At 51.7% G+C, this 12,301-nt stretch overlaps 1 protein-coding gene across 1 annotated transcript in view; it reads right to left on the reverse strand.

The window, feature by feature from the left end:
* Nucleotides 1-12,301, reverse strand: part of LOC129656299 (bone morphogenetic protein 8A-like) — a 38,486-nt gene that overhangs the window by 23,019 nt on the left and 3,166 nt on the right. Inside the window, exon 2 of the mRNA XM_055587011.1 lies at nt 165-354. Coding sequence (XP_055442986.1) covers nt 165-354 — 190 coding nt within the window. The remainder of the gene's footprint in view (nt 1-164; nt 355-12,301) is intronic.

Below are 12,301 nucleotides of genomic sequence, written 5' to 3' on the forward strand. Positions count from 1 at the left end.
CTGTCCCCGTGGTGAGATGAGGCCTTGGGCCAAACATCTTTCTTCTCTGAGGGTGGGCTGCCCAGGAAGCTCCCCTTCTGTCTTCTGGGAAATGTGCCCCAGGTCTGGACCAGATACTCCGACAGAGGCTTGAGCAGGTGTGTGGGGGGGTGTGGGGCAGGCACCTGTTGGACTGCTCCGGGACCACCTCGAACATGCTGATGTGGAGCGTCTGGTTGAGCGGGTGGGTGCTGGGCAGCTTGTAAATCCGGAACTCCACGGCTGTGACGGCCTCCCCGGCCGGGATCTGGGTCAGGTCAAAGTGGAACTCCTTCCAGTGGGGCTCCTCGTGGCCCAGGGCGGGATTGCGCTCCACTGCAAGACAGAGCGGGGCTGGTGGTCACTCGAGGTTTGGGCTCGGGCTCCAGGGAGGGAGCCAGGGGCCTGGGCAGTCTGGGCGGGACTGACTCCCTCCTTGAGAACAGGCTTGCTCCAGCTCTGCCTCCTGGGTGCTCAGAGGGCTCCAAGAGCTGTGTGGTGAGGTGGCAGTGCCGCAGGGCAGCGTCCACGTCTGGTCCCCGGGCCCCAAACCCAGCCTGCCCTGCTCAGCATCCTACTGGACCCACAGATGGGGTACAGGACAGGTCCCTCCTCCGGGGAGACAGACTCAGACCCAAGGCAGAAAAGAGACATAGCTGAATCCATTTAAGTGAGACGAGGGCTCCGAGATTGGGCGTGTAGCTGACTTCAGAGCTGGTCTGGGGGTGAGAGTGGATGTGCCATGATGTCAAGGGAGAAGAAACCACAGAGGCAGGGACCAGCGTTAGTAAAGGTCTAGAGCTGAGGGACAATGACACCAGTGGGGAGAAACAGTCATAACACCCAGCAAAGGGGGACAGGAACAAGAGGAAAGAGGGAGAGGGATCTGAGGGAAAAGACCAGGAAGAGGCACGGTAGGGAGACAGCTCCTGGAAATGCTGGCGGGGGAAATCGGAGGGTCCCACGGCGTGATCTGAGGGGGCTTCCTGGAGGAGGTGACACCTGGACTGGCCTTGAAGGACAGGAAGGAGTCTTGGGAGGACAGGTTTTCTAGGCAGAGGGGACCTCTACGCACAGGTGTGCGGAGCTGGGGCTCGCGGTGTGAGTCTGGCTGTGGTCCAGCTGCAAGGGCTGGAATCCTGGCCTCGGAGCGTGGGCTTTGCTCTGACCAGTGGAGGGCCAGGGTTCAGGGCAGCAGGGGGTCGTGGTCTGAGGGTGGAGTGGAAGCTGTGTGTGGAGGCGAGGGTAAAGCCCAGACTGCAGGGACCCGAGGCGGGCTGGTGGCGGGGCTGCTCTCACTGTCTGGGCGAGAGACCGCAGGAGTGGAGTAAACCCCACATTTCCCCAGCTGCCGGAAATGCCCAGGACAGTATATTTAGGGCATCTCACTTAGCCTCCTGTCACTTTCAAACACTAAAAATCTGTGTTTCCACAAAGCAGGGGCGGGAGCCGCCCTCAGCCTTTCCCTAAAACCAACACTGAGATTTTAATTACATGTTTTTGAGTCTTTTTAAAAATTCTCTCTCTGGCTACTGGACTCAGTGACCACAAGTAACCAGGCTGGTGCTGGAGGCGGATGTGGGAGCACTTCCTGTCCTCGCGGTGGGGACCTGGTCCAGGGATGGGCAAACAGCTGTGCTGGGCGGGGCCAGTGGACACACGTGTTTGGGAAGGAGATGGGCTTTTCATCCCTGGACCAGGGAGGAGGGAACAGAACCCCCATCGTCTGACGGGGGCTGGACCTGCAGCAAATGCCCACCCAGAGCCAGGCTGTTTCGTGGGCAGCATGACACGAGCAGATCCAGGTCCTCCCACACAGGCAGGGCGTGGAGGGCAGGGTTCCCGACCTTCACCGAGTGATGCTCGCCATGAATATCACCACACGAGTCCCCTCCTCCCTACAGACACACACATACACAGCTTTGGGGACAATTTCCGTGGATTAGGGAACTGCAGAGACCACCTCTGTTACGTGGCTATGGAAGCAGCCCTGATCTGCAGGGTGAAATAGGTCCAGGCTGTTGGCTGTTCCAGGGAGTGACCCCAATAATGAAAAGGGGTCACCCAGCCTTGCCCTGTGCCGGACCCCTCTCAAAGCATCCTTAGGTGTATCTGCCCCCAAGGCACAGAGGGGGCTGACAGGTGGGTCCCTGGGAACCTGTCTGCAGGCCTAACACTGACTCACGTTGGATCCAGGACTGAGGGAACAACCACGGACCTGCCAGCTCCGTGGGCACCAAGCTCTGTGGCCTCCCTCCCTTGCTGACCTGGGGGCCCACATGTGCTGGGTCCAGAGAGCCCTGCTCCCCTGGACTGACCTCAGCTCCCAGCTTCTGTGCTGTGGGTTTGTGAAAGCGATGCCCACCCAACCCCCACCCCATAGTTCCCGCACAGGAAACTGCCTGCCCCAGCTGTTCCAGGCAAGCGCTGGCGGTGGGACATTTTTAGGAAAATTATTTTCATCAGAAATGGATAAAACTTCTAAGATGAGGCAATAAACTAGACATTACTGTCACGAGCCAAAGGGGAGCCCTCCCCTCATCCTGGCCTGCCCCGCCCCACTTTCTTTGCTGGAACCTGTGGATGTATGGCTTTGCAGCAGTTGCTTCTGTGGATTAGGGAAGATGGTTCTCAGATACCGGTGTTAAGGAGCAGCATTTATTGAGACTTGGCTGTTCCATATGGCAGTTCCCAGGCTGGCTGCTCCTGCCCTAGCCACTAAAACAGCACTGAGCGGGGTAGACGCTCTGATCTCCACCTAGGGCTTCTAGTCTTAGCCCTCTGTCAGCAACTAGGTACTTCCTGTGGGTGGCCTCAGTCTGCTCATCTGGGAAGCGGGGGGGAAGGTCCTAGGGTCCTATCCACACAGGGCTGTGAAAGGGCTTTGTAAAGGGCAGGGATCATGGGATAGGAGCGATGGCCATGCCTTAGGAGGTGGGAGGGGTGTTGACCCCTAATTTCCTCACCTAACAGACATAACAAAGTAAGAACATCCTGCCAGCACCAATGGGGGTTTCATGTGTGACTCAAGAGCCATAGAAGACGAAAGACAGACATTCAGCTTTATTCTTCTAAATAAATTACGGAATGAAAGATTCACATAAAAATGTATCAGTGCAACTGAAAGGCAGTTGGATGGCTTCAAAGAGACTCCTTTCCACCTGCCTGACCTTTATGAAGACACTTGATCCTCTGGGTCTCAGAATCCACATCTACAAAATGACCATTTGGTACAGAAATGAAAGGAAAGGGTCCAAAGCCCTGTCTGCTTCTGTGGCCGCACTCGGTTCTGGCCCAGCACATGCTTCTAGCTGATTATTCAGGAGCATTTCCTGATCAGTGCACACTCATGCCCAGCCTCCACTTTCCCCTCTAACCAAGGTCTGGAATCTCCCAAAGATGCCCAGGTCAGGAGAGGGAGGCCCCCTGCCACGCCAGTGGGGCCGTCCACTGCGTTCTGGCTCAGGCATAAAGCAACATTTTCTTTATGAACGTGCTGATGATTCCAGAACATCAGAGCTCAAGGAAGAAAGATCACTGCAGACAGTCTTCTCCCACTTTTATGCACGTGTGGAGACAGAACCTAGGCATTCTGGCTCTCCTTTGGGCTCCTTCCACCGCAGTGGCCCGCCACCATCCAGTGCTCCAAAAACGGCATAACCTCCCCACCTCGGAGTTGACCTGGCCCTGCGTCCCACCCCGCTGCAGCTGTGAGATACTCTGTAGAGGGAATTTAGGGGAAAGGCCAAGGTCTGTACAATGTGATTTCTTGGGTTTTCCCGGTAAAATTTGCTGCTGGTTGTGGAGTTGGGAAGTTCATTCCCGGATCCCCTGGCAGATTCAGACAGGCAGCGAGGGGGACGGGTGGGGGTGCTGCAGGGCAGGAGGTGGTCCCTGCCTGACCTATGTTCTGGCTCCTGGCCATCTGAAATAAGTCCTGCCAGGAATCCTGTCTCTGTGAATGTCCTGGGGGGACTGCTGATGTTTGAAGCAAGGTTTCTGGGTAGTAAATTATTCTTTCCATCTGTAGCATCTAGGGTAGGAATTCCTAATCTTGCATGGCGGTGGAGTGTCCCATAATTTCGCCTTTGGGCACATGGGAGAAGACCCCTGCCTATGCTGTCTTCTCACGCTCTGGAGGTTTTCTAAGAACACTCATTTTCTATTCATTTTTCCCTGGGCATATCTGGGAACATTAATTAATTCATTTATGCAACATATTTGAAGGCAGTGCTTATTCCTGTGCCCGTCGAGTTTTATGCACAGTGGGGAAATCAGGTAGAAAAAAGACAATCATTGTAAGCGAGGAGCCCTGGGAAGGACAGCAAGAGGGGGTGAAAAGAGGGTATGTGGGGTCACTTTATGCTTTTAACTTTCATTTTGTAGTGATTTTTGATTTTGAGATTAAGAGAAAAATTGTTGCAAGAACAGTAAAAGACTTTCCATATTTTTTACCCAGCTTTCCCTAATGATAACATTTTACATAACCAAACCACAGCATAGTGTTCAAAACCAGGAAAATGATATTGGTACAATATTATTAAGTACATTATAGACCCTTCTAGAATTTTGCCAGTTTTCCCACTTATGTCCTTTTTCTGTTCCAAGATTCCATCCTGGATCCCACACCACATTTCCTTGTTAGGGCTTCCTGATCTGCTCTGACCTGTAACAAGCGCTAAGCCATTCTTTGTCTTTCATGCCCTTGCCATTATGAAGGTCATCGGTCAGGTATGTGGTAGATGGTCCCTCAGTTTGGGTTTATCTGATGTGTTCTCGCATTCTCATTATTAAATCAAAGTTACAGATTTTGGAGAAGAATACCATGGATATAATGTCCCCTTCTGAGCACATCAAATCCAACGACATAATGTGAACATGTATTATTACTAGTGATTACTAATTCTTTGGTTAAGGTGGTATCTGCCACATATCTTCACTCTAATGTCATTATTTTTCTTTTGGAAATGATAAATATCTTGAGGGAGAAACTCTGAGATTTGTACATATGCCCTGTTTTCCCCACACTTTTGCCCACTAATTTAGTACCAGGAGCAGCTCTTTCCTGCAGCAATTATTACTGCACTATCTGCAATAGTGATTTTCTGTTTCCTTCTTTCCCTCTACATTTATTAATTGGAATTTCTTTGAAAAGAAGACTCATCCTTCCTCCCATACTTATCCATTTATTAATTTCTATCATTATGGGTTCATGCTCATTTAATTTACTCTATGGGTTAGCAACTGAATGACAACAACAAATCCTAACCCATGCATAAATATATGTCCGTATTTATTTCTATTTTTCTGGATATACCTATCTTAAAAATTGGAGTTATAGTTCCAGTTCAGTGTGGTGTTACTTTAGATGTGGTACTTTGGAGAAATCTTTCAATTAAGACACTCTAAGATGAGACCTAGTAAAGTAATGCTCAAAATTCTCCAAGCCAGGCTTCAGCAATATGAACTTCCTGATGTTCAAGCTGGTTTTAGAACAGGCAGAGGAACCAGAGATCAAATTGCCAACATCTGCTGGACCATGGAAAAAGCAAGAGAGTTCCAGAAAAACATCTATTTCTGTTTTATTGACTATGCCAAAGCCTTTGACTGTGTGGATCACAATAAACTGTGGAAAATTCTGAAAGAGATGGGAATACCAGACCACAATAAACTGTGGAAAATTCTGAAAGAGATGGGAATCCCAGACCACCAGGAATGCCTCCTGAGAAATCTGTATGCAGGTCAGGAAGCACCAGTTAGAACTGGACATGGAACAACAGACTGGTTCCAAATAGGACAAGGAGTACGTCAAGGCTGTATATTGTCACCCTGTTTATTTAACTTCTATGCAGAGTACATCATGAGAAACGCTGGACTGGAAGAAGCACAAGCTGGAATCAAGATTGCGGGGAGAAATATCAATAACCTCAGATATGCAGATGACACCACCCTTATGGCAGAAAGTGAAGAGGAACTCAAAAGCCTCTTGATGAAAGTGAAAGAGGAGAGTGAAAAAGTTGGCTTAAAGCTCAACATTCAGAAAACGAAGATCATGGCATCCGGTCCCATCACTTCATGGGAAATAGATGGGAAAACAGTGGAAACAGTGTCAGACTTTATTTTTTTGGTCTCCAAAATCACTGCAGATGGTGACTGCAGCCATGAAATTAAAAGACGCTTACTCCTTGGACGGAAAGTTATGACCAACCCAGATAGCATATTCAAAAGCAGAGACATTACTTTGCCAACAAAGGTTCGTCTAGTCAGGACTATGGTTTTTCCTGTGGTCATGTATGGATGCGAGAGTTGGACTGTGAAGAAGGCTGAGCGCCGAAGAATTGATGCTTTTGAACTGTGGTGTTGGAGAAGACTCTTGAGAGTCCCTTGGACTGCAAGGAGATCCAACCAGTCCATTCTGAAGGAGATCAGCCCTGGGATTTCTTGGGAAGGAATGATGCTAAAGCTGAAACTCCAGTACTTTGGCCACCTCATGCGAAGAGTTGACTCATTGGAAAAGACTCTGATGCTGGGAAGGATTGGGGGCAGGAGGAGAAGGGGACGACAGAGGATGAGATGGCTGGATGGCATCACTGACTCAATGGACATGAGTCTGAGTAAACTCCGGGAGTTGGTGATGGACAGGGAGGCCTGGCGTGCTGCAATTCATGGGGTCGCAAAGAGTCAGACACGACTGAGCGACTGATCTGATCTGATCTGATCTGAAGATGAGACCAAGCACTCATGAGTTGTTGGCAGGCAGGCAGGCAAAATGGCATAATCCCCATGGAGGGGAATCTGGCAACATTTAGCAAAATGATACGTTTTCACTTAGACATCTTACTTCTTAAAAATTGTCCCAAAGGTACAACACAAAAAGATGTACATACAAGACTATTTGTTATAGCCCAATTTTGTAATATGTTACAGAAAAACACTGGAAACAATCCAAATGTTTATCAGTAGGAGATGGAATAAACGAACCATGGTACCTCTTCATGATGGGGTGCTAAATTAGAACAAAGAGATCATCTATATTCTGCAAGAAAGTGATCTCCAGAGGAGAGTTTTATTTTAAAAAGAAATAAGGGGAACAGTACAGCTAATATGCCTTTTATCTAAGAACATGTCAAAATACAAATATTAGGGGCTGCCCTGGTGGCCCCACTCCAGTACTCTTGCCTGGAAAATCCCATGGACGGAGGAGCCTGGAAGGCTGCAGTCCATGGGGTCGGTGAGGGTTGGACATAACTGAGCGACTTCACTTTCACTTTTCACTTTCATGCATTGGAGAAGGAAATGGCAACCCACTCCAGTGTTCTTGCCTGGAGAATCCCAGGGATGGGGGAGCCTGGTGGGCTGCCGTCTATGGGGTCACACAGAGTCGGACACGACTGAAGTGACTTAGCAGTAGCAGCAGCAGCCCTGATGGCACAGAGGTTAGGAAGCTGCCCGCCAAAGCAGGAGACACGGGTTAGATCCCTGATCTGGGAAGATCCCACATGATGCGGAGCAACTTAGCCTGTGTGCCCCAACTATTGAGCATGTGCTCTAGAAGCCCAGGAGCCGCAACTACTGAGCCCACGTGCCACAGCTGCGGAAGCCCGTGTGCCCTAGAGCCCGTGCTCCGCAACAAGAGAAGCCACAGCAATGCGAAGCTTGCAAACGGCAACTAGTGAGTAGCCCAGACCTGCTGAAACTAGAGAAAAGCCCACGCAGCCAGGAAGAACCAGGGCAACCAAAAATAAATAAGTACATTAAAAAACATAAATATTATAAAAATGCATACATGTCATATACATATATATGCTATTTTATTGTTTAAATGGAGAGACAAACTACAAACTAATAAGTGTATTAAAAATAGTGGGAGTGGGTGAAATAGATGGAGGGGATTAAGAGGTATAAATCTGCAGTTATAATAAATAAGACATGGGGTATTCGAAAGCAGAGACATTACTTTGCCAACAAAGGTCCGTCTAGTCAAGGCTATGGTTTTTCCAGTGGTCATGCATGGATGTGAGAGTTGGACTGTGAAGAAAGCTGAGCGCCAAAGAATTGATGCTTTTGAACTGTGGTGTTGGAGAAGACTCTTGAGAGTGTCTTGGACTGCAAGGAGATCCAACCAGTCCATTCTGAAGGAGATCAGCCCTGGGATTTCTTGGGAAGGAATGATGCTAAAGCTGAAACTCCAGTACTTTGGCCACCTCATGCAAAGAGTTGACTCACTGGAAAAGGGGAGGGATTGGGGGCAGGAGGAAAAGGGGATGACAGAGGATGGGATGGCTGGATGGCATCACCGACTCGATGGACGTTAGTTTGAGTGAACTCTGGGAGATGGTGATGGACAGGGAGGCCTGGCATGCTGCGATTCATGGGGTCACAAAGAGTCGGATCATGACTGAGCGAGTGAAGTGAACCAAACTGAACTGTCCGACAGTCTTTCCTGCCCTCGAGCCCTTCCCCAGCTCCTCAGGGCCCACGGGAGGGTCTTAGGCTTGGCTCTGCTTCCAGGCCTCCCGAGCTGGCCCGGCTCATCCTCATGATCTCCTGGGCCCTCTAGTGTAAACACCCTCCCCGGAGACCCTCCTTGAAGCCCTCTCCTGGGGGTTGCCCCATCCCACCAAGTATGAAGGCTACTTTCTTCTCGGTCCAGCTGTAACAGCCCCCTTGCCCTCCCCTGACCCCACACATCAGCCTGCCAGTCTCTCCCTTTCCCTGTCCCAGGGTCCCCATCCCTGGCTCATCTGTCCTCTGGACGGTGACCAATTTGGAGGCAGAGACTGAACAGTTGGATGGAAACAGGAGGCTTCAGCGGTCTGCTTGTCCAGCCCCTCATGTCCCCAGGGCCCAGAGAGGGGATGTCCGGCCCCTCTTCCCAAGGGCTCCTGATCTCCAGGACAGCGACTCAGTGTCCAGCTGAGTGGCTTGCAGGTCACCTCAGGCCTCCATCTGAAGCCACCCATGTTCTCACTTTGTTGCGGGACTCGCCTCTGTTCACAGTCCGACAAGGAGGACAGGCTCCCTTGGGGCCCTGGAGGCGGACGGGCTGGGCCTGTCTGGCTGGTCCCACTGGTAACGAGGCCAAGGGGCCCCTCAGACCTAAGACAAGACCCAGTCTCTACGGTCCCACGTCCCAGGGGAGCCGCGGACTCCATCACCTCCCGGTTCTGCCTCCTGAAGGGCTCCCTCCCACCCAGGAATCTCAGCGCTGCTTGATTCTGGGGCATTTTTAGTCAGTTCTCATTACTGACTTTTTCAGGGCCTGTTTCCATAAATGGCTCCATGCTCATAATTACCATCCAGACCTCAGCTGGCTTCAAAGCCCAAATTAAAAGGGGCACCCGCTTGCCGCACCACATCTAGCCCACCACAGCCAAAAATAGATCCCAGGAGATGTGAGCAAGGAGGATGCGGCTCCTCCAGGTCAACCAGGGAAAGACCTGAGCTGTGGGGCTTTCCAGAAGGATGTGGTCATGGTGACACACGCCCTCTGTCCCGCGGGGAGTGCGTGCCTGTGAGGACTGGCCATGTGCTCCCTCCTGAGCCCGCCTCACCCCCGGGGTGGGGGGTGGGGGGCCACCAGCGGGCGGGGAGGGCGGGGGGCACGTTCTTTGGTGGGAGCTGGAAAGGCCTTCGGGGCCACCCTGCATAGATGAGGAAACTGAGGCCCGGGGGCAGAGGATCACTGGGTGTCATGTGTCAGGTTAGGGGTCTTTCATGTGGAATTGCAGACTTGGAGCCCATGTGATATAAGTGGCCCCAGATTTGCTCTGGTGGCAATACTGGGATGGGGGGGTCACCTGTTCACAAGGTTCTTCCATCAACAGGTGCCTGAGAGCGACCTCCTGAGGCCATGGTCCTCCAGGCAGGGCCCTGCGGGGACTCGGGTCCCGGGGCGGGGGGGGGGGCGGGGGGAGGCAGAGCGTGATCCGCACAGATGGGGAGGCTGGCCCTGCTCTGTCTCCTTCCCCTGGCTCTCGGTGCTCCCTGCCTCCCACCGCTTTCACTTTCCCTCAGTGTCGCCAGTCTGCCCTGAAGGCTGGCTGCACAGGGGTGGGGGGACGGGATTTGTCTGGGGGGTTGGTTTGCCATGAGACTCATGTTTGGTCGCTGTTCTCAGGTTATTTGTAGTTTCCTGGGGGGAGGTGGCAAAAAGACAGGCTAAATGTGCCCCCAGATCATATAGGCAGAATCCTAAGAAATACAGGCGATCAAGGGTGAGGGTTCTGATCATGGAAGCAGTCTGTCTCCTTGGGAGGAGCGGGGTAGGAAGAGTCAGATTTATGGAAACCCCTGCCCATTCCTTATTAGAAGAAATGGAGTGAGTATATTCTATGCAGAGGGTACAATGTGAGCAAGGGCTCAGAAACAGGATGTGATACATCAGCTCCCATATATTATGCTCCTACTGTGTAACAGGCGTGCATCTGACCTGCGTGCATGTATCAGAGATCCTACACAACCCTGGGAGGTGGTCCCTATGAACCTTGTTTTAAAGCGAAGGAAATGAGGTGCAGAGACTTTAAAAGGAAGCTGTGTGATGTCTTGCAGCTCCCAAGTGGCACAGTCAGGATGGAAATCCAGGTTTAGTATACCCATGTACAAGGATATATACAAGGATATTTAGACAGTTCTTTTTTTTTTTTTAGACAGTTCTATGCACAACCAAAAACTGGAAACAACCCAAATGTCCCAAATAAGCATGGTTTCCAATGCCAGACAACTCATTTATATTCGAACAATATATACAACAAAACATGGGTGAATCTCAATAACAATTCGTTGTGTGAAAGACCTAGAGTATGTACTATGATTCCATTCACATGAAGTTCGAGAACAGATCAAAGGACTGGTTGGTGATAGAAATCAGAAGGTGGCTCTGCCTGAGGGGATGGGCTGGTAGGAGGCGGGTTTCCAGGGGCACTCATGCTACATGTTCCTCTGCAAACTGATTTCTGTACAGTGAGCATGCTTTATCTGCAAATCCCCAAACAATAAAGACACTTTAAAAATAGGACTCTCAGTTTATAACATACATTCAACACAGACCAACTCAGCAGCATGCACTGCACCTAATCATGGGCCCTGGGCTGGGGGGAGAGGCCACTTCTGTGTAGGACAAGAGCAGAAGATACACAGGCAGGAAGATGACCAGCTGTGTGGCCTTGGGAAGACCACCTAGCTTCTCTGAGCCTTTTAAAACAAAGATGCGACTGTAATTGTGAGATGAGATGAAAGGACAGACATGGAGGGTCTCGGCATGTGGTCGTCACTGGGTGGCGGCTCACACAGTCCCTGAACAGCCTCCAGGGTGGGTACCGTGAGCATCTCCATTTACAGAGGAGGAGACGGAGGTTCCAAGAGGTAGACTGGAGAGTCCAGACCACACTGAGAGTAGGAGGTGGAGTCAAGAAGCAAGTTGTGAGTCTGGGTCAGAACCCCAGCCCGTCCTGCCCGTCCTCACACTGTCCACCCCCTCCTGATGCCCAGGGAGGGCGCCACTGTGGGGACCAGGTGACAGTCACCTTGCGGCTGAGGTGCAGGTATGTGTCTCCCATCAGAAGGTCAGCTCCACAAGGAGGGTCTCTGTTTCGTTCCCTCTTGCATTCCAGGGGCCAGAATGGAGCCCGGCACAGAGCAAGCGCCCCATGACCGTTTGTGGAGTGAATTCAGGAAAATATGAAAGAACTCTGTAGTAAGGAAGCAAAGTAAGTGACCCCGGGGCTCATGGAGGTGAGGGGTCACTCCTTCAAGGTCAGGGGCTGAACAGGACCCGGGCAGGCCCCTCACTCCCACGGAGCCCTGCCTCTCCTGAACCCAAGAGCTCAGCTCCTTCACACCCCTCTCCTCAGCTGCCCGGGACCGCGGGAATGAGTGAGCCCAGCTCAGGGAAGGTCACGACAAAGGAGAAGACGGTCCCGTTCAGTTCTGACGACACGTCAGCCTGCAGTGCTGTTTGTGCCTCAGTTTCTCAGTCTGGAGCATGGGCACCCCCGCTCCGCAGACAGGAGGTGGGGAAGGATTCAGGAGAAATGCCAGAGGTGTCTCTCCTGCCTCTCTCCGGAGGGGCCGGGCCAGCCTGAGACACTTGGGGTGCAGCCAGTCACACCTGAGCTGGGCGGAGGGGTGGGCAGTGTGCTGAGAAGAGACCAGATAAGGGAGGGACGTGCAGGAATCCACAGCGGGCCCAGGAGGGCCAAGACCCTGGGTGCTGCCTCCCAGCTCAGGATCTCCTCCCCAGAGCTCAGGCGACACCAGGGACCAGCTCTGTCCACTCCTTGAG

The sequence above is a fragment of the Bubalus kerabau genome, chromosome 6 (genome assembly GCF_029407905.1).
Source record: "Bubalus kerabau isolate K-KA32 ecotype Philippines breed swamp buffalo chromosome 6, PCC_UOA_SB_1v2, whole genome shotgun sequence".
NCBI classification, from domain to species: Eukaryota; Metazoa; Chordata; class Mammalia; order Artiodactyla; family Bovidae; genus Bubalus; species Bubalus kerabau.